A 22813-nucleotide genomic window follows, 5' to 3' on the forward strand; every position below is an offset into this window, starting at 1 on the left:
ACTCTTGCAAATGGGAAATCGCCCGGGCCGGACGGACTAAGCGGTGAATTTTATAAAACCTGTTGGAATATAATAGGTGACAAAATGAGCGAAATCTTTAAACACTGGTTTAAAGAGAAAAAAATCCCCAAAGAAATTAAGAAAGGTGCCATCACTCTAATTTATAAAAAAGGCGATGATGCGGACCTAGACAACTACCGACCAATTACCCTGTTAAATTTAGACTACAAAATATATACAAAAATACTGGCAAATAGAATAAGGGAAACTCTCAAAGAAGTGATACACGAGCATCAGTACGCCACAAAAGGTAAACAATTATCAGAAGCCACGATCCTTATAAGAGATTTACATGAAAATGCGAAAAGAAAAATGCAAAACCTGTATTTTTTATCCCTTGATTTTAAAAAAGCCTTTGATTCAATAGAACATAATTGGTTAATGAGAGTTTTGACTGAAATGCGGTTCCCAGAAACACTATGTGCATGCATAAGAGATCTGTATAGCGATAACGTCGCGAAAATAATTTTAAACGGACACCTGTCAAAAGATTTTAAATTGAACCGAGGCGTGAGACAAGGAGACCGACCCCTTGAGCCTGCACTTGTTTTTAATAGCGGTGGAGCCTTTAATGTCTAAGCTCAATGAGACTGCACATATCAAAGGTCCTCAGTTAAGCGACAGAAAAGAAGTAAAATGCGTAAATTACGCTGACGACACAACGTTGTGTCTTAAAAACCCTGCTGATATCCATCTCGCGCTCGATTTAGTCGACAGATTTTCAAAGGCATCTGGCTTAACCTTAAACGAAGCTAAAACCAAAAGATTAGCTGTGAATCAACCGATAGACAACCCACTTTTCCCCAAATTATCCTGGACAAACACAAGTATAGAGTTATTGGGATATGAAATCGAAAACGTTATAGAACGCCAACAATGGGAAAACTTAATTCCAAAGGTAAAAGAGCAACTAAAAATTTTGAGCACAAACTATGCCACTTATGAAGCTAAAGCAGTTTTATTAAAATCAAAAATCCTGCCAGTAATTACTCAGGTTGCGAAAACATACCCTCCAGACCAAGATATAATTGGGAAATTAAATAATCATGTTCTGCAATACGTGCAAGGCAAAGAAACAGCTGTTTCTATCGATATTTTACAACGCAACAAGTTAGAAGGCGGCTACCGAATGCCAAACATCCAAGTCTACGCCGATATGACTTATGTCAAATCGATACAAAAGTATTGCCTCGGTAGAGTAATGAACGAACCAATGTCGACACACGATCGATATGTGGAGTACCAATTAGGACACGTTTTAGCTAATGTACTTGATGTTCAGAAACTAAACAATATCCCGCACATCGCACAACCAAGTCCCTACTATAGGAAAATCCGGGAAATTGTTGAAAAATACAAACTAAGTAAAGTTGAATTAGCCAGTCCAAAATTAGGAAACACGTACAGCCGAATAATCAAAGAAAGCACTCCAGAAACGCAGTCGAGTGAAAAAAACCGAATTAAATGGGCTAGGATTCACAATCCGCTTTTACCAAATTACTTGAAAACCTTCAATTACAGATGCGCGTGGAATCTACTACCCTTTAGGGGAAAATGCGGTATTTTCCAAATTAACTCGGATACATCGTGCGCATTTTGCGGCATTGGTCCAGATACCGACTACCACACTTTCCGAAAATGCGACAAGATAAAACGACTTTGGGTTACAGTCAAAATGTTTGCGCAAAAATTCGCCAACCTCAACCCGGCTATGACAAAAATCGAAGATTTAGAAAGTTTTAACTTTAAACAGATTGAAAGCGAAGTAACGGACCAGACTTTGAGCGCATTGATCACCATGGTTAAACACCAAATATGGAAAACTAGAAACAAATTTATATATGAGAACAAATCTCCTCCAACCCTTGACAAATTGGTGACAAGCATAGACCGGGCCTTTAAATACAGATTAAATCAAATGGCAGAAGGTGGGAGACTGGAGCTGCGCTTAGAACCCGCTTTTAAATTGAATGATTTGATGCCACCGTAATTTGATAAACTCAATCGTAGTTTAATATGTGTTGTATATTGTCTTTACATCGCTATGTTCGTGTCTTTAAAGTTTTTGCGACTATATATGTGTTGTGTCAAGCATTGCCGCATGGCGCATAGGCAAATGGTGTTTTTCGTGATTGATTGCGATTATGTTGCTATGTGATATAATAGAAGTGAAGGTGGGTCACCTTTGGTATCAACTTGAAAATCATGAACCGAAAAGTTATACTGTTTAAATAGTTGTTTTTCGTGTGTTTTCATATTTTGTTCCGTGTACTTTTTGTTTTTCTTTTCATTATTTGCGTGTTACGAATTAGCGTGCAAATAAACAAACCATGGCTCTTCTTTTTTCTACAAATCAATCTAAAGCATTGCGAAACGCTTTACGTCCCGTATGCACCAGCAGTCCTGTCGTGGATCGAACCCCAGTCGTTAAGGATGTCATTGTAAGTATCATCCGCGTCCGCATGTCTCGTTCAGTCCGATTGACCCCCTGACGGCTCGTCACTTTGCTGCCGGTGACTGTTCTGGCCAGCGCTTTGCTTTTCGTGTCGTGCCACCTAGATATTATTTCCCATACCTTCCTCTAAGCTCCGTGCCGTCGTCAACTGCAAAGGTTGCCAAAGTCAGTACTGAAGATGACTTTAAAACAAAAGCAAGTTAGTTTGATGACATTCTACACATTCTCGAGGTAAGTTGAAAGTAGGAGGCTCTGGCTTTATGTTTTCTCAACGAAAAACAGCAACTAAATTGCAGCTGACACAGTTATGGAGTCTGCAGTGTTTTGCTCCCTTAGAAAAGCGCAATAAAAAAAACTATCAAAACGTCGGAAAAGAGTACAATATCTTACGATTCTTCCTTTCATACGTGGTTTACCTTTATGTGGAATATTAGCTTTGTTGGTAATATTGTTATTAAAACCCATTAGCCAGCAAAAGTGCTGTCCCCTAGTGGCGGTCCCATTAAATAAACCTAGCATGTTATAGCGGGTATGCTGAATGAAAGAAGAGCAAAAAATGACAAACGGTATAAAAGACTGCGGCAGCACCTTGTCGGTATTCTATTTGAATAAGGTAAGTCAATCTGAGCTTTGGCTCTTCTTTTTTCTACAAATCAATCTAAAGCAGTGCGAAACGCTTTACGTCCCGTAGGCACCAGCAGTCCTGTCGTGGATCGAACCCCAGTCGTTAAGGATGTCATTGTAAGTATCATCCGCGTCCGCATGTCTCGTTCAGTCCGATTGACCCCCTGACGGCTCGTCACTTTGCTGCCGGTGACTGTTCTGGCCAGCGCTTTGCTTTTCGTGTCGTGCCACCTAGATATTATTTCCCATACCTTCCTCTAAGCTCCGTGCCGTCGTCAACTGCAAAAGTTGTCAAAGTCAGTACTGAAGATGACTTTAAAACAAAAGCAAGTTAGTTTGATGACATTCTACACATTGTCGAGGTAAGTTGAAAGTAGGAGGCTCTGGCTTTATGTTTTCTCAACGAAAAACAGCAACTAAATTGCAGCTGACACAGTTATGGAGTCTGCAGTGTTTTGCTCCCTTAGAAAAGCGCAATAACAAAAACTATCAAAACGTCGGAAAAGAGTACAATATCTTACGATTCTTCCTTTCATACGTAGTTTACGTTTATGTTGAATATTAGCTTTGTTGGTAATATTGTTATTAAAACCCATTAGCCAGCAAAAGTGCTGTCCCCTAGTGGCGGTCCCATTAAATAAACCTAGCATGTTATAGCGGGTATGCTGAATGAAACAAGAGCAAAAAATGACAAACGGTATAAAAGACTGCGGCAGCACCTTGTCGGTATTCTATTTGAATAAGGTAAGTCAATCTGAGCTTTGGCTCTTCTTATTTCTTCTAAAAATCAATCTAAAGCAGTGCGAAACGCTTTACGTCCCGTATGCATCAGCAGTCCTGTCGTGGAACGAACCCCAGTCGTTAAGGATGTCATTGTAAGTATCATCCGCGTCCGCATGTCTCGTTCAGTCCGATGGACCGTCTGACGGCTCGTCACTTTGCTGCCGTTGACTGTTCCGGCCAGCGCTTTGCTTTTCGTGTCGTGCCACCTAGATATTTATTCCCATACCTTCCTCTAAGCTCCGTGCCGTCGTCAACTGCAAAGCTTGCCAAAGTCAGTACTGAAGTTGACTTTAAAACAAAAGCAAGTTAGTTTGATGACATTCTACACATTCTCGAGGTAAGTTGAATGTAGGAGGCTCTGGCTTCATGTTTTCTCCACGAAAAACAGCAACTAAATTGCAGCTGACACAGTTATGGAGTCTGCAGTGTTTTGCTCCCTTAGGAAAGCGCTATAAAAAAAATTATCAAGACGTCGGAAAAGAGCACAATATCTTACGATTCTTCCTTTCATACGTGGTTTACCTTTATGTGTAATATTAGCTTTGTTGGTAATATTGTTATTAAAACCCATTAGCCAGCAAAAGTTCTGTCCCCTAGTGGCGGACTCATTAAATAAACCTAGCATGTTATAGCGGGTATGCTGAATGAAAGAAGAGCAAAAAATGATAAACGGTATAAAAGACTGCGGCAGCACCTTGTCGGTATTCTATTTGAATAAGGTAAGTCAATCTGAGCTTTGGCTCTTCTTTTTTCTACAAATCAATCTAGAGCAGTGCGAAACGCTTTACGTCCCGTATGCACCAGCAGTCCTGTCGTGAATCGAACCCCAGTCGTTAAGGATGTCATTGTAAGTATCATCCGCGTCCGCGGGTCTCGTTCAGTCCGATTGAACCCCTGACGGCTCGTCACTTTGCTGCCGGTGACTGTTCTGGCCAGCGCTTTGCTTTTCGTGTCGTGCCACCTAGATATTATTTTCCATACCTTCCTCTAAGTTCCGTGCCGTCGTCAACTGCAAAGGTTGCCAAAGTCAGTACTGAATATGACTTTAAAACAAAAGCAAGTTAGTTTGATGACATTCTACACATTCTCGAGGTAAGTTGAAAGTAAGAGGATCTGGCTTCATGTTTTCTCAACGAAAAACAGCAACTAAATTGCAGCTGACACAGTTATGGAGTCTGCAGTGTTTTGCTGCCTTAGGAAAGCGCAATAAAAAAATTATCAAGACGTCGGAAAAGAGCACAATATCTTACGATTCTTCCTTTCATACTTGGTTTACCTTTATGTGGAATTTTAGCTTTGTTGGTAATATTGTTATTAAAACCCATTAGCCAGCAAAAGTGCTGTCCCCTAGTGGCGGTCCCATTAAATAAACCTAGCATGTTATAGCGGGTATGCTGAATGAAACAAGAGCAAAAAATGACAAACGGTATAAAAGACTGCAGCAGCACCTTGTCGGTATTCTATTTGAATAAGGTAAGTCAATCTGAGCTTTGGCTCTTCTTTTTTCTACAAATCAATCTAAAGCAGTGCGAAACGCTTTACGTCCCGTATGCACCAGCAGTCCTGTCGTGGATCGAACCCCAGTCGTTAAGGATGTCATTGTAAGTATCATCCGCGTCCGCATTTCTCGTTCAGTCCGATGGACCCCCTGACGGCTCGTCACTTTGCTGCCGGTGACTGTTCCGGCCAGCGCTTTGCTTTTCGTGTCGTGCCCACTAGATATTATTTCCCATACCTTCCTCTAAGTTCCGTGCCGTCGTCAACTGCAAAGCTTGCCAAAGTCAGTACTGAAGATGACTTTAAAACAAAAGCAAGTTAGTTTGATGACATTCTACACATTCTCGAGGTAAGTTGAAAGTAGGAGGCTCTGGCTTCATGTTTTCTCAACGAAAAACAGCAACTAAATTGCAGCTGACACAGTTATGGAGTCTGCAGTGTTTTGCTCCCTTAGGAAAGCGCAATAAAAAAAATTATTAAAACATCGGAAAAGAGCACAATATCTTACGATTCTTCCTTTCATACGTGGTTTAGCTTTATGTGGAATATTAGCTTTGTTGGTAATATTGTTATTAAAACCCATTAGCCAGCAAAATTGCTGTCTCCTAGTGGCGGACCCATTAAATAAACATAGCATGTTATGGCGGGTATGTTGAATGAAACAAGAGCAAAAAATGACAAACGGTATAAAAGACTGCGGCAGCACCTTATCGGTATTCTATTTGAATAAGGTAAGTCAATCTGAGCTTTGGCTCTTCTTTATGCAGTTAGGTACGGTTTAAATCAATCAGCTTTAGTTCTTGTTCATTAAAGGCAAAGGTACACTGCAAAGAGTCCTTTTTAGGACTACCTTTCACACAGCTACTGAAAGTATTAGCAGAGCTACACCGCAAGGAGCCCTTTTTAGGGCCAGCTCACAAGGTACTATGGTACTCACGTACGCAGATCGAGTTAAACGACAGGGTATATGGTCTTTTGACCTACCCAAAGACTACAACAGAGAAAGAGAAGTTTCCGTCAAGTTTAAAACCGCTCTGAAACGGCAAGATATTTACGAAGTACTAAAAAAGGCGAGAATTCCACTGCTGTCTTTGGAAGGTATTGTCCAGCGCCCGGGACAGCAAGTAGAATTGGCTTTCAACAGCAAAAATACAGCCGTGAAAATGGCCCAAGAATTGAGAAGTGTACCAAATGTACAGAGTGTTATAGCCCATGGAGATGAGTTTACCAACATAACCGTCGCGTGGGTTCCAATCAATTTTCCCACGCACGCGATAGATCAATTTGTTGCAAAAATTGGACCATTCAGCAGGGCAAAGATTGGGACCGACAGGCTGCAACAGAAAAAAGATGGCAGAAGAATCTATACCGTCAAAAGAGAAGACCTAATCAAGGCCAGACCACCGTCGTTCATATACTTCGGACACTACAGGTTTTTAATCGAATATGAAGGTCAAGCTAAAACATGTGGTTACTGCTGCGAAACGGGGCATCTAGCCAGAGATTGCGAATACAGAATAAGGAAAGAAAACCTACACTCGGGAACTTTTTCACTAGAACAATCAAGCCACTCAACGACAGATGGAATAAAATTCTCACAAAGCAGACATTCTGACACTGATACGGAAGAAATCGCCCCAACCCCAGCCGAATCTCTACTGGAAAGATATCGACAGCCACAACATTCGACACCAACGGCAAAGAAACACGATAAAGGTAATGCTATGGCAAAACCAAAAATTGATTATTATGATGAATCTATGATAGAATCAACAGTACCAAAAGGAGACAGTGACACCCCCCAACCGAACCGGGAAACCAATCTCCTAAGAAAAAAGATCACAAAAAGACGAATCCGAACACCAAACAACTCCAGTGATGAAAAACCCCCACACCAAAAGCAAAAAGAAGACGAAGACTACGAAACCAACTCCACAGACTCGGACGACGAATACCCCCTAACACAGAATCCAAAAGAAGATGGATTGGAAGAAGAAAGGACTAACAACGAAAACACCAATAACTACAGTGAACAAATTTACGAAGGTGAGATTGTGTGTTCTTGCAATGAAACTTTAAAGCAACCAGGCTGCAATGAAATTGTTCAGTGTACAAACTGTAGTAAAGTATATTACTTATGTCAGTGTCCGGATAACAATTTAAGAGGCACGCACAGATTTAAACAGCAAACCTGTGAAACCTGTGATTACACATATGTACCGGATAATTTGAAATTAAACGCAACCGCAAATGTTTGAACAATTTCCTGATCATTCTTTTGGAATGTTAGTGTGTGAAGTTAAAAACCTTAATTACTCTGAATTGCTAAAGCGTGCATTCTCTGATAATGAGATGGAATTTTACGTGTTGAAACTCGCAATCTGCCACCTTTTTTTGATTACTGTAATCAACGGATTGCAAAAGCGTGGGATGCGTGATTGTCGTTTTTGCCACACCTGCGGGGTGGCCTGTTGCAAACGTGGCTGTGAAGAGAGGAATGCTAGCGTGTTTGTTTTCGGCTTTCCAATCTCCCATGACTGCATACCTCAGTATCACATCGCTTAATTGTAGAGGCTTAAATAATGCCATAAAACGCCGCGATTTGTTTTAGTGTTTAAAAAATGATAAAGCGCAAGTAATTTCACTGCAAGAAACCAAATGTCCCCCGGAGAAAGAAAACGATTGGCGCAGAGAATGGGGCGAGTCAAAAGCGCTTTTTAATTCCGCGCCCAAAAAAAAATACCAAGTTGGGGGAGTTGCAGTTTTGATCAATCACCCCGCCGTTAGCTTTAAAGAAACAGATTACGACATAGAGGGAAGAATAATTAGCGCGGTTTTATCAATACATAGCCACCTTTTAAAAGTAATAAACATTTACGCACCAAACGTAACTTCCGGGGATATTCGTGAAAACGATAAATTTTTTAAACAAATGTACCAGTATGTCGATGGAAAATTGCCCACAGTCCTAGCCGGTGACTTTAATATTGTCGACGACCTGACTTTAGACAGACATCCTCCTTTTCGAAACCGATATAGGAAAACTGAACTGATGAAACTTTGCGAAACATATGATCTAAAAGACCATTTTAGGGAAATATACGGCCAAAAGCAAATTTATACGTGGCAGAACGGAATTAGTAAATCGCGCCTTGACCGATTTTATCTGTCAAAATATCTCCACGCAACAGAAATTAACCAGCAAACGTCTCATTTGACAGACCACGAAAAAATAACAATAAACTTAAATGTCGCCGCCCCTCCTCCTAGAGGTATCGGCCTCTGGAAGAATAATACGCAAACTTATGCAGATAAGGAATTTCTCGAAGTTTTAGAATGCAAATGGAAACAATGGTGCACGCTGCAAGAATTTTTATATAAAACTCCCAGTGATTGGTGGACGGACACCAAACGTAGGTTAAAAGCATTAATTGTGGAATTTACAAAAGGCCAACACGCTGAAAGAAAAATGTATGAAGATTACTTAGTGACTAATTTAAAATCCGCACAAAATCGACTCGGTGACAACCCGGCCAACCACTGTAAATACGTTGAAGCGAAACGAGAACTAAGAAATTATAGAACGAAACGAATTTATGAAGCGATCTTGAAAAACAGAGAAAGTAAAGAAAAAATTGGCTCACGGGAATTTTTTGCACATTTTAATAAAAAACGTTCACAAACATATATCGAAGAAATATATGACAAAAACGGCTTGCCCACCAGCGTACCGGGAGAAATGCTACAAACCACTAAAAATTATTATACCAAGTTATACTCGTCAAGAAAAACAGATGTAGAAATGCAAGATTTGTTCATTTCGAGCAATCTGCGCCATATTTCGCACGAAAGTGTTCTAAAATTAGGTTGTGAAATAAGCAACGCCGAAATCCAAAACGTTGTGAAGACTCTTGCAAATGGGAAATCGCCCGGGCCGGACGGACTAAGCGGTGAATTTTATAAAACCTGTTGGAATATAATAGGTGACAAAATGAGCGAAATCTTTAAACACTGGTTTAAAGAGAAAAAAATCCCCAAAGAAATTAAGAAAGGTGCCATCACTCTAATTTATAAAAAAGGCGATGATGCGGACCTAGACAACTACCGACCAATTACCCTGTTAAATTTAGACTACAAAATATATACAAAAATACTGGCAAATAGAATAAGGGAAACTCTCAAAGAAGTGATACACGAGCATCAGTACGCCACAAAAGGTAAACAATTATCAGAAGCCACGATCCTTATAAGAGATTTACATGAAAATGCGAAAAGAAAAATGCAAAACCTGTATTTTTTATCCCTTGATTTTAAAAAAGCCTTTGATTCAATAGAACATAATTGGTTAATGAGAGTTTTGACTGAAATGCGGTTCCCAGAAACACTATGTGCATGCATAAGAGATCTGTATAGCGATAACGTCGCGAAAATAATTTTAAACGGACACCTGTCAAAAGATTTTAAATTGAACCGAGGCGTGAGACAAGGAGACCCCTTGAGCCTGCACTTGTTTTTAATAGCGGTGGAGCCTTTAATGTCTAAGCTCAATGAGACTGCACATATCAAAGGTCCTCAGTTAAGCGACAGAAAAGAAGTAAAATGCGTAAATTACGCTGACGACACAACGTTGTGTCTTAAAAACCCTGCTGATATCCATCTCGCGCTCGATTTAGTCGACAGATTTTCAAAGGCATCTGGCTTAACCTTAAACGAAGCTAAAACCAAAAGATTAGCTGTGAATCAACCGATAGACAACCCACTTTTCCCCAAATTATCCTGGACAAACACAAGTATAGAGTTATTGGGATATGAAATCGGAAACGTTATAGAACGCCAACAATGGGAAAACTTAATTCCAAAGGTAAAAGAGCAACTAAAAATTTTGAGCACAAACTATGCCACTTATGAAGCTAAAGCAGTTTTATTAAAATCAAAAATCCTGCCAGTAATTACTCAGGTTGCGAAAACATACCCTCCAGACCAAGATATAATTGGGAAATTAAATAATCATGTTCTGCAATACGTGCAAGGCAAAGAAACAGCTGTTTCTATCGATATTTTACAACGCAATAAGTTAGAAGGCGGCTACCGAATGCCAAACATCCAAGTCTACGCCGATATGACTTATGTCAAATCGATACAAAAGTATTGCCTCGGTAGAGTAATGAACGAACCAATGTCGACACACGATCGATATGTGGAGTACCAATTAGGACACGTTTTAGCTAATGTACTTGATGTTCAGAAACTAAACAATATCCCGCACATCGCACAACCAAGTCCCTACTATAGGAAAATCCGGGAAATTGTTGAAAAATACAAACTAAGTAAAGTTGAATTAGCCAGTCCAAAATTAGGAAACACGTACAGCCGAATAATCAAAGAAAGCACTCCAGAAACGCAGTCGAGTGAAAAAAACCGAATTAAATGGGCTAGGATTCACAATCCGCTTTTACCAAATTACTTGAAAACCTTCAATTACAGATGCGCGTGGAATCTACTACCCTTTAGGGGAAAATGCGGTATTTTCCAAATTAACTCGGATACATCGTGCGCATTTTGCGGCATTGGTCCAGATACCGACTACCACACTTTCCGAAAATGCGACAAGATAAAACGACTTTGGGTTACAGTCAAAATGTTTGCGCAAAAATTCGCCAACCTCAACCCGGCTATGACAAAAATCGAAGATTTAGAAAGTTTTAACTTTAAACAGATTGAAAGCGAAGTAACGGACCAGACTTTGAGCGCATTGATCACCATGGTTAAACACCAAATATGGAAAACTAGAAACAAATTTATATATGAGAACAAATCTCCTCCAACCCTTGACAAATTGGTGACAAGCATAGACCGGGCCTTTAAATACAGATTAAATCAAATGGCAGAAGGTGGGAGACTGGAGCTGCGCTTAGAACCCGCTTTTAAATTGAATGATTTGATGCCACCGTAATTTGATAAACTCAATCGTAGTTTAATATGTGTTGTATATTGTCTTTACATCGCTATGTTCGTGTCTTTAAAGTTTTTGCGACTATATATGTGTTGTGTCAAGCATTGCCGCATGGCGCATAGGCAAATGGTGTTTTTCGTGATTGATTGCGATTATGTTGCTATGTGATATAATAGAAGTGAAGGTGGGTCACCTTTGGTATCAACTTGAAAATCATGAACCGAAAAGTTATACTGTTTAAATAGTTGTTTTTCGTGTGTTTTCATATTTTGTTCCGTGTACTTTTTGTTTTTCTTTTCATTATTTGCGTGTTACGAATTAGCGTGCAAATAAACAAACCATGGCTCTTCTTTTTTCTACAAATCAATCTAAAGCATTGCGAAACGCTTTACGTCCCGTATGCACCAGCAGTCCTGTCGTGGATCGAACCCCAGTCGTTAAGGATGTCATTGTAAGTATCATCCGCGTCCGCATGTCTCGTTCAGTCCGATTGACCCCCTGACGGCTCGTCACTTTGCTGCCGGTGACTGTTCTGGCCAGCGCTTTGCTTTTCGTGTCGTGCCACCTAGATATTATTTCCCATACCTTCCTCTAAGCTCCGTGCCGTCGTCAACTGCAAAGGTTGCCAAAGTCAGTACTGAAGATGACTTTAAAACAAAAGCAAGTTAGTTTGATGTCATTCTACACATGCTCGAGGTAAGTTGAAAGTAGGAGGCTCTGGCTTTATGTTTTCTCAACGAAAAACAGCAACTAAATTGCAGCTGACACAGTTATGGAGTCTGCAGTGTTTTGCTCCCTTAGAAAAGCGCAATAAAAAAAACTATCAAAACGTCGGAAAAGAGTACAATATCTTACGATTCTTCCTTTCATACGTGGTTTACCTTTATGTGGAATATTAGCTTTGTTGGTAATATTGTTATTAAAACCCATTAGCCAGCAAAAGTGCTGTCCCCTAGTGGCGGTCCCATTAAATAAACCTAGCATGTTATAGCGGGTATGCTGAATGAAAGAAGAGCAAAAAATGACAAACGGTATAAAAGACTGCGGCAGCACCTTGTCGGTATTCTATTTGAATAAGGTAAGTCAATCTGAGCTTTGGCTCTTCTTTTTTCTACAAATCAATCTAAAGCAGTGCGAAACGCTTTACGTCCCGTAGGCACCAGCAGTCCTGTCGTGGATCGAACCCCAGTCGTTAAGGATGTCATTGTAAGTATCATCCGCGTCCGCATGTCTCGTTCAGTCCGATTGACCCCCTGACGGCTCGTCACTTTGCTGCCGGTGACTGTTCTGGCCAGCGCTTTGCTTTTCGTGTCGTGCCACCTAGATATTATTTCCCATACCTTCCTCTAAGCTCCGTGCCGTCGTCAACTGCAAAGGTTGTCAAAGTCAGTACTGAAGATGACTTTAAAACAAAAGCAAGTTAGTTTGATGACATTCTACACATTGTCGAGGTAAGTTGAAAGTAGGAGGCTCTGGCTTTATGTTTTCTCAACGAAAAACAGCAACTAAATTGCAGCTGACACAGTTATGGAGTCTGCAGTGTTTTGCTCCCTTAGAAAAGCGCAATAACAAAAACTATCAAAACGTCGGAAAAGAGTACAATATCTTACGATTCTTCCTTTCATACGTAGTTTACCTTTATGTTGAATATTAGCTTTGTTGGTAATATTGTTATTAAAACCCATTAGCCAGCAAAAGTGCTGTCCCCTAGTGGCGGTCCCATTAAATAAACCTAGCATGTTATAGCGGGTATGCTGAATGAAACAAGAGCAAAAAATGACAAACGGTATAAAAGACTGCGGCAGCACCTTGTCGGTATTCTATTTGAATAAGGTAAGTCAATCTGAGCTTTGGCTCTTCTTATTTCTTCTAAAAATCAATCTAAAGCAGTGCGAAACGCTTTACGTCCCGTATGCACCAGCAGTCCTGTCGTGGAACGAACCCCAGTCGTTAAGGATGTCATTGTAAGTATCATCCGCGTCCGCATGTCTCGTTCAGTCCGATGGACCGTCTGACGGCTCGTCACTTTGCTGCCGTTGACTGTTCCGGCCAGCGCTTTGCTTTTCGTGTCGTGCCACCTAGATATTTATTCCCATACCTTCCTCTAAGCTCCGTGCCGTCGTCAACTGCAAAGCTTGCCAAAGTCAGTACTGAAGTTGACTTTAAAACAAAAGCAAGTTAGTTTGATGACATTCTACACATTCTCGAGGTAAGTTGAATGTAGGAGGCTCTGGCTTCATGTTTTCTCCACGAAAAACAGCAACTAAATTGCAGCTGACACAGTTATGGAGTCTGCAGTGTTTTGCTCCCTTAGGAAAGCGCTATAAAAAAAATTATCAAGACGTCGGAAAAGAGCACAATATCTTACGATTCTTCCTTTCATACGTGGTTTACCTTTATGTGTAATATTAGCTTTGTTGGTAATATTGTTATTAAAACCCATTAGCCAGCAAAAGTTCTGTCCCCTAGTGGCGGACTCATTAAATAAACCTAGCATGTTATAGCGGGTATGCTGAATGAAAGAAGAGCAAAAAATGATAAACGGTATAAAAGACTGCGGCAGCACCTTATCGGTATTCTATTTGAATAAGGTAAGTCAATCTGAGCTTTGGCTCTTCTTTTTTCTAAAAATCAATCTAAAGCAGTGCGAAACGCTTTACGTCCCGTATGCACCAGCAGTCCTGTCGTGGATCGAACCCCAGTCGTTAAGGATGTCATTGTAAGTATCATCCGCGTCCGCATGTCTCGTTCAGTCCGATTGACCCCCTGACGGCTCGTCACTTTGCTGCTTGTGACTGTTCTGGCCAGCGCTTTGCTTTTCGTGTCGTGCCACCTAGTTATTATTTCCCATACCTTCCTCTAAGCTCCGTGCCGTCGTCAACTGCAAAGGTTGCCAAAGTCAGTACTGAAGATGACTTTAAAACAAAAGCAAGTTAGTTTGATGACATTCTACACATTCTCGAGGTAAGTTGAAAGAAGGAGGCTCTGGCTTTATGTTTTCTCAACGAAAACAGCAACTAAATTGCAGATGATACAGTTATGGAGTCTGCAGTGTTTTGCTCCCTTAGGAAAGCGCAATAAAAAAAACTATCAAGACGTCGGAAAAGAGTACAATATCTTACGATTCTTCCTTTCATACGTGGTTTACCTTTATGTGGAATATTAGCTTTGTTGGTAATATTGTTATTAAAACCCATTAGCCAGCAAAAGTGCTGTCCCCTAGTGGCGGACCCATTAAATAAACCTAGCATGTTATAGCGGGTATGCTGAATGAAACAAGAGCAAAAAATGACAAACGGTATAAAAGACTGCGGCAGCACCTTGTCGGTATTCTATTTGAATAAGGTAAGTCAATCTGAGCTTTGGCTCTTCTTTTTTCTACAAATCAATCTAGAGCAGTGCGAAACGCTTTACGTCCCGTATGCACCAGCAGTGCTGTCGTGGATCGAACCCCAGTCGTTAAAGATGTCATTGTAAGTATCATCCGCGTCCGCATGTCTCCTTCAGTCCGATGGACCCCCTGACGGCTCGTCACTTTGCTGCCGGTGACTGTTCCGACCAGCGCTTTGCTTTTCGTGTCGTGCCACCTAGATATAATTTCCCATACCTTCCTCTAAGCTCCGTGCCGTCGTCAACTGCAAAGCTTGCCAAAGTCAGTACTGAAGATGACTTTAAAACAAAAGCAAGTTAGTTTGATGACATTCTACACATTCTCGAGGTAAGTTGAAAGTAGGAGGCTCTGGCTTCATGTTTTCTCAACGAAAAACAGCAACTAAATTGCAGCTGACACAGTTATGGAGTCTGCAGTGTTTTACTCCCTTAGGAAAGCGCAATAAAAAAAATTATCAAGATGTCGGAAAAGAGCACAATATCTTACGATTCTTCCTTTCATACGTGGTTTACTTTATGTGGAATATTAGCTTTGTTGGTAATATTGTTATTTAAACCCATTAGCCAGCAAAAGTGCTGTCCCCTAGTGGCGGACCCATTAAATAAACCTAGCATGTTATAGCGGGTATGCTGAATGAAACAAGAGCAAAAAATAACAAACGGTATAAAAGACTGCGGCAGCACCTTGTCGGTATTCTATTTGAATAAGTTAAGTCAATCTGAACTTTGGTTCTTCTTTTTTATACAAATCAATCTAGAGCAGTTTGAAACGCTTTACGTCCTGTATGCACCAGCAGTGCCGTCGTGGATCGAACCCCAGTCGTTAAGGATGTCATTGTAAGTATCATCCGCGTTCGCATGTCTCGTTCAGTCCGATGGACCCCCTGACGGCTCGTCACTTTGCTGACGGTGACTGTTCCGGCCAGCGCTTTGGTTTTCGTGTCGTACCACCTAGATATTAATTCCCATACCTTCCTCTAAGCTCCGTGCCGTCGTCAACTGTAAAGCTTGCCAAAGTCAGTACTGAAGATGACTTTAAAACAAAAGCAAGTTAGTTTGATGTCATTCTACACATGCTCGAGGTAAGTTGAAAGTAGGAGGCTCAGGCTTCATGTTTTCTCAACGAAAAACAGCAACAAAATTGCAGCTGACACAGTTATGGAGTCTGTAATGTGTTGCTCCCTTAGGAAAGCGCAATAAAAGAACATATCAAGACGTCGGGAAAGAGCACAATATCTTACGATTCTTCCTTTCATACGTGGTTTAACTTTATGTGGAATATTAGCTTTGTTGGTAATATTGTTATTAAATCCCATTAGCCAGCAAAAGTGCTGTCCCATAGTGGCGGACCCATTAAATAATCCTAGCAGGTTATAGCGGGTATGCTTAATGAAACAAGAGCTAAAAATGACAAACGGTATAAAAGACTGCGGCAGCACCTTGTCTTTTTTCTACAAATGATTCTAGAGCATTGCGAAACGCTTTATGTCCCGTATGCACCAGCAGTGACGTCGTGGATCGAACCCCAGTCGTTAAGGATGTCATTGTAAGTATCAACCGCGTTCGCATGTCTCGTTCAGTCCGATGAACCACCTCGCGGCTCGTCACTTTGCTGCCGGTGACTGTTCTGGCCAGCGTCTTGCTTTTCGTGTCGTACCACCTAGATATTAACTCCCATACCTTCCTCTAAGCTCCGTGCCGTCGACAACTGTAAAGCTTGCCAAAGTCAGTACTGAAGATGACTTTAAAACAAAAGCAAGTTAGTTTGATGTCATTCTACACCACGTATGAAAGGAAGAATCGTAAGATATTGTGCTCTTTTCCGACGTCTTGATAATTTTTTTTATTGCGCTTTCCTAAGGGAGCAAAACACTGCAGACTCCATAACAGTGTCAGCTGTAATTTAGTTGCTGTTTTTCGTTGAGAAAACATGAAGCCAGAGCCTCCTACTTTCAACTTACCTCGAGAATGTGTAGATTGTCATCAAACTAACTTGCTTTTGTTTTAAAGTCATCTTCATTACTGACTTTGGCAAGCTTTGCAGTTGACGACGGCACAGAGCTTAGAGGAAGGTATGGGAAATAATATCTAGGTGGCACGACACGAAAAGCAAAGCGCTGGACGGTACAGTCACCGGCAGCAAAGTGACGAGCCGTTAGGGGTCCATCGGACTGAACGAGACATGCGGACGCGGATGATACTTACAATGACATCCTTAACGACTGGGGTTCGATCCACGACGGCACTGCTGGTGCATACGGGACGAAAAACGTTTCGCACTGCTTTAGATTGATTTGTAGAAAATAGAAGAACCAAAGCTCAGATTGACTTACCTTATTCAAATAGAATACCGATAAGGTGCTGCCGCAGTGTTTTATACCCTTTGTCATTTTTTGCTCTTGTTTCATTCAGCATACCCGCTATAACATGCTAGGTTATTTAATGGGTCCGCCACTAGGGGACAGCACTTTTGCTGGCTAATTGGTTTTAATAACAATATTACCAACAAAGCTAATATTCCACATAAAGGTAAACCACGTATGAAAGGAAGAATCGTAAGATATTGTGCTCTTTTCCGACGTCTTGATAATTTTTTTATTGCGCTTTCCTAAGGGAGCAAAACACTGCAGACTCCATAACTGTGTCAGCTGCAATTTAGTTGCTATTTTTCGTTGAGAAAACATGAAGCCAGAGCCTCCTACTTTCAACTTACCTCGAAAATGTGTAGATTGTCATCAAACTAACTTGCTTTTGTTTTAAAGTCATCTTCAGTACTGACTTTGGCAAGCTTTGCAGTTGACAACGGCACGGAGCTTAGAGGAAGGTATGGGAAATAATATCTAGGTGGCACGACACGATAAGCATAGCGCTGGTCGGTACAGTCACCGGCAGCAAAGTGACGAGCCGTAAGGGGGTCCATCGGACTGAACGAGAAATGCGGACGCGGATGATACTTACAATGACATCCTTAACGACTGGGGTTCGATCCACGACAGGACTGCTGGTGCATACGGGACGTAAAGCGTTTCGCACTGCTTTAGATTGATTTGTAGAAAAAAGAAGAGCCAAAGCTCAGATTGACTTACCTTATTCAAATAGAATACCGATAAGGTGCTGCCGCAGACTTTTATACCCTTTGTCATTGTTTGCTCTTGTTTCATTCAGCATACCCGCTATAACATGCTAGGTTTATTTAATGGGTCCGCCACTAGGGGACAGAACTTTTGCTGGCTAATGGGTTTTAATAACAATATTACCAACAAAACTATTATTCCACATAAAGGTAAACCACGTATGAAAGGAAGAATCGTAAGATATAGTGCTCTTTTCCGACGTCTTGATAATTTTTTTTATTGCGCTTTCCTAAGGGAGCAAAACACTGCAGACTCCATAACTGTGTCAGCTGCAATTTAGTTGCTGTTTTTCGTTGAGAAAACATGAAGCCAGAGCCTCCTACTTTCAACTTACCTCGAGAATGTGTAGATTGTCATCAAACTAACTTGCTTTTGTTTTAAAGTCATCTTCAGTACTGACTTTGGCAAGCTTTGCAGTTGACGACGGCAAGGAGCTTAAAGGAAGGTATGGGAAATAATATCTAGGTGGCACGACACGAAAAGCAAAGCGCTGGCCGGTACAGTCACCGGCAGCAAAGTGACGAGCCGTTAGGGGGTCCATCGGACTGAACGAGACATGAGGACGCGGATGATACTTACAATGACATCCTTAACGACTGGGGTTCGATCCACGACGCCACTGCTGGTGCATACGGGACGAAAAACGTTTCGCACTGCTTTAGATTGATTTGTAGAAAAAAGAAGAGCCAAAGCTCAGATTGACTTACCTTATTCAAATAGAATACCGATAAGGTGCTGCCGCAGTCTTTTATACCGTTTGTCATTGTTTGCTCTTGTTTCATTCAGCATACCCGCTATAACATGCTAGGTTTATTTAATGAGTCCGCCGCTAGGGGAGAGCACTTTTGCTGCCTAATGGGTTTTAATAACAATATTACCAACAAAGCTAATATTCCACATAAAGGTAAACCACGTATGAAAGGAAGAATCGTAAGATATTGTGCTCTTTTCCGACGTCTTGATAATTTTTTTTATTGCGTATTCCTAAGGGAGCAAAACACTGCAGACTCCATAACTTTGTCAGCTGCAATTTAGTTGCTGTTTTTCGTTGAGAAAACATGAAGCCAGAGCCTCCTACTTTCAACTTACCTCGAGCATGTGTAAAATGACATCAAACTAACTTGCTTTTGTTTTAAAGTCATCTTCAGTACTGACTTTGGCAAGCTTTGCAGTTGACGATGGCACGGAGATTAGAGGAAGTTATGGGAATTAATATCTAGGTGGCACGACACGAAAAGTAAAGCGTTGTCCGGAACAGTTACCGGCAACAAAGTGACGAGCCGTAAGATTGTCCATCGGACTGAACGAGACATGCGGACGCGGATAATACTTACAATGATATCCTTAACGACTGGGGTTCGATCCACGACGGCACTGCTGGTGCATACGGGACGTAAAGCGTTTCACACTGCTTTAGATTCATTTGTAGAAAAAAGAAGAGCCAAAGCTCAGATTGACTTACCTTATTCAAATAGAATACCGATAAGGTGCTGCCGCAGTCTTTTATACCGTTTGTCATTGTTTGCTCTTGTTTCATTCAGCATACCCGCTATAACATGCTAGGTTTATTTAATGAGTCCGTCACTAGGAGAGAGCACTTTTGCTGCCTAATGGGTTTTAATAACAATATTACCAACAAAGCTAATATTCCATATAAAGGTAAACCACGTATGAAAGGAAGAATCGTAAGATATTGTGCTCTTTTCCGACGTCTTGATAATTTTTTTTATTGCGTATTCCTAAGGGAGCAAAACACTGCAGACTCCATAACTGTGTCAGCTGCAATTTAGTTGCTGTTTTTCGTTGAGAAAACATGAAGCCAGAGCCTTCTACTTTCAACTTACCTCGAGAATGTGTAGATTGTCATCAAACTAACTTGCTTTTGTTTTAAAGTCATCTTCAGTACTTACTTTGGCAAGCTTTGCAGTTGACGACGGCACGGAGCTTAAAGGAAGGTATGGGAAATAATATCTAGGTGGCACGACACGAAAAGCAAAGCGCTGGCCGGTACAGTCACCGGCAGCAAAGTGACGAGCCGTTAGGGGGTCCATCGGACTGAACGAGACATGCGAACGCGGATGATACTTACAATGACATCCTTAACGACTGGGGTTCGATCCACGACGCCACTGCTGGTGCATACGGGACGAAAAACGTTTCGCACTGCTTTAGATTGATTTGTAGAAAAAAGAAGAGCCAAAGCTCAGATTGACTTACCTTATTCAAATAGAATACCGATAAGGTGCTGCCGCAGTCTTTTATACCGTTTGTCATTTTTTGATCTTGTTTCATTCAGCATACCCGCTATAACATGCTAGGTTTATTTAAAGGGTCCGCCACTAGGAGACAGCACTTTTGCTAGCTAATGGGTTTTAATATCAATATTACCAACAAAGCTAATATTCCACATAAAGGTAAACCACGTATGAAAGGAAGAATCGTAAGATATTGTGCTCTTTTCCGACGTCTTGATAATTTTTTTTATTGCGCTTTCCTCAGGGTGAAAAACACTGCAGACTCCATAACTGTGTCAGCTGCAATTTAGTTGCTGTTTTTCGTTGAGAAAACATGAAGCCAGAGCCTCCTACTTTCAACTTACCTCGAGCATGTGTAAAATGACATCAAACTAACTTGCATTTGTTTAAAGTCATTTTCAGTACTTACTTTGGCAAGCTTTGCAGTTGACGACGGCACGGAGCTTAGAGGAAGGTATGGGAAATAATATCTAGGTGGCACGACACGAAAAGCAAAGCGCTGTCCGGAACAGTCACCGGCAGCAAAGTGACGAGCCGTCAGGGGGTCCATCGGACTGAACGAGACATGCGGATGCGGATGATACTTACAATGACATCCTTAACGACTGGGGTTCGATCCACGACAGGACTGCTGGTGCATACGGGACGTAAAGCGTTTCGCACTGCTTTAGATTGATTTGTAGAAAAAAGAAGAGCCAAAGCTCAGATTGACTTACCTTATTCAAATAGAATACCGATAAAGTGCTGCCGCAGGCTTTTATACCGTTTGTCATTATTTGCTCTTGTTTCATTCAGCATACCCGCTATAACATGCTAGGTTTATTTAATGGGTCTGCCACTAGGGGACAGAACTTTTGCTGGCTAATGGGTTTTAATAACAATATTACCAACAAAGCTAATATTCCACATAAAGGTAAACCACGTATGAAAGGAAGAATCGTAAGATATTGTGCTCTTTTCCGACGTCTTGATAATTTTTTTTATTGCGCTTTCCTAAGGGAGCAAAACACTGCAGACTCCATAACTGTGTCAGCTGCAATTTAGTTGCTATTTTTCGATAAGAAAACATGAAGCCAGAGCCTCCTACTTTCAACTTACCTCGAGCATGTGTAAAATGACATCAAACTAACTTGCTTTTGTTTTAAAGTCATCTTCAGTACTGACTTTGGCAAGCTTTACAGTTGACGACGGCACGGAGCTTAAAGGAAGGTATGGCAAATAATATCTAGGTGGCACGACACGAAAAGCATAGCGCTGGCCGGAACAGTCACCGGTAGCAAAGTGACGACCCGTCAGGGGGTCCATCGGACTGAACGAGACATGCGGACGCGGATGATACTTACAATGACATCCTTAACGACTGGGGTTCGATCCACGACGGAACTGCTGGTGCATACGGGACGTAAAGCGTTTCGCACTGCTTTAGATTGATTTGTAGAAAAAAGAAGAGCCAAAGCTCAGATTGACTTACTTTATTCAAATAGAATACCGATAAGGTGCTGTCGCAGTCTTTTATACCGTTTGTCATTATTTGCTCTTGTTTCATTCAGCATACCCGCTATAACATGCTAGGTTTATTTAATGAGTCCGCCACTAGGGGACAGAACTTTTGCTGCCTAATGGGTTTTAATAACAATATTACCAACAAAGCTAATATTCCACATAAAGGTAAACCACGTATGAAAGGAAGAATCGTAAGATATAGTTCTCTTTTCCGACGTCTTGATAATTTTTTTTATTGCGCTTTCCTAAGGGAGCAAAACACTGCAGACTCCATAACTGTGTCAGCTGCAATTTAGTTGCTGTTTTTCGTTGAGAAAACATGAAGCCAGATCCTTCTACTTTCAACTTACCTCGAGAATGTGTAGAATGTCATCAAACTAACTTGCTTTTGTTTTAAAGTCATCTTCAGTACTGACTTTGGCAAACTTTGCAGTTGACGACGGCACGGAGCTTAGAGGAAGGTATGGGAAATAATATCTATGTGGCACGACACGAAAAGCAAAGCGCTGGCCGGTACAGTCACCGGCAGCAAAGTGACGAGCCGTCAGGGGGTCCATCGTATTGAACGAGACATGCGGACGCGGATGATACTTACAATGACATCCTTAACGACTGGGGTTCGATCCACGACGGCACTGCTGGTGCATACGGGACGAAAAACGTTTCGCACTGCTTTAGATTGATTTGTAGAAAAAAGAAGAGCCAAAGCTCAGATTGACTTAACTTATTCAAATAGAATACCGATAAGGTGCTGCCGCAGTCTTTTATACCGTTTGTCATTTATTGCTCTTGTTTCTTTCAGCATACCCGCTATAACATGCTAGGTTTATTTAAAGGGTCCGCCACTAGGAGACAGCACTTTTGCTAGCTAATGGGTTTTAATATCAATATTACCAACAAAGCTAATATTCCACATAAAGGTAAACCACGTATGAAAGGAAGAATCGTAAGATATTGTGCTCTTTTCCGACGTCTTAATAATTTTTTTTATTGTGCTTTCCTAAGGGAGCAAAACACTGCAGACTCCATAACTGTGTCAGCTGCAATTTAGTTGCTGTTTTTCGTTGAGAAAACATGAAGCCAGAGCCTCCTACTTTCAACTTACCTCGAGAATGTGTAGATTGTCATCAAACTAACTTGCTTTTGTTTTAAAGTCATA

General features: G+C 41.1%; 2 protein-coding genes across 2 annotated transcripts; both read left to right on the forward strand.

The window, feature by feature from the left end:
- The first annotated feature begins 631 nt into the window (after window positions 1–631).
- Window positions 632–2050, forward strand: LOC143471369 (uncharacterized). The gene has a single exon (XM_076969831.1). It carries the CDS (start codon window positions 632–634, stop codon window positions 2048–2050), a length of 1419 nt encoding a protein of 472 aa, XP_076825946.1.
- A 7903-nt stretch (window positions 2051–9953) lies between these two features.
- LOC143471370 (uncharacterized) lies at window positions 9954–11372 on the forward strand. The gene has a single exon (XM_076969832.1). It carries the CDS (start codon window positions 9954–9956, stop codon window positions 11370–11372), a length of 1419 nt encoding a protein of 472 aa, XP_076825947.1.
- The last annotated feature ends 11441 nt before the right edge of the window (window positions 11373–22813 follow it).

The sequence above is a fragment of the Clavelina lepadiformis genome, chromosome 9 (genome assembly GCF_947623445.1).
Source record: "Clavelina lepadiformis chromosome 9, kaClaLepa1.1, whole genome shotgun sequence".
Taxonomy (NCBI): domain Eukaryota; kingdom Metazoa; phylum Chordata; class Ascidiacea; order Aplousobranchia; family Clavelinidae; genus Clavelina; species Clavelina lepadiformis.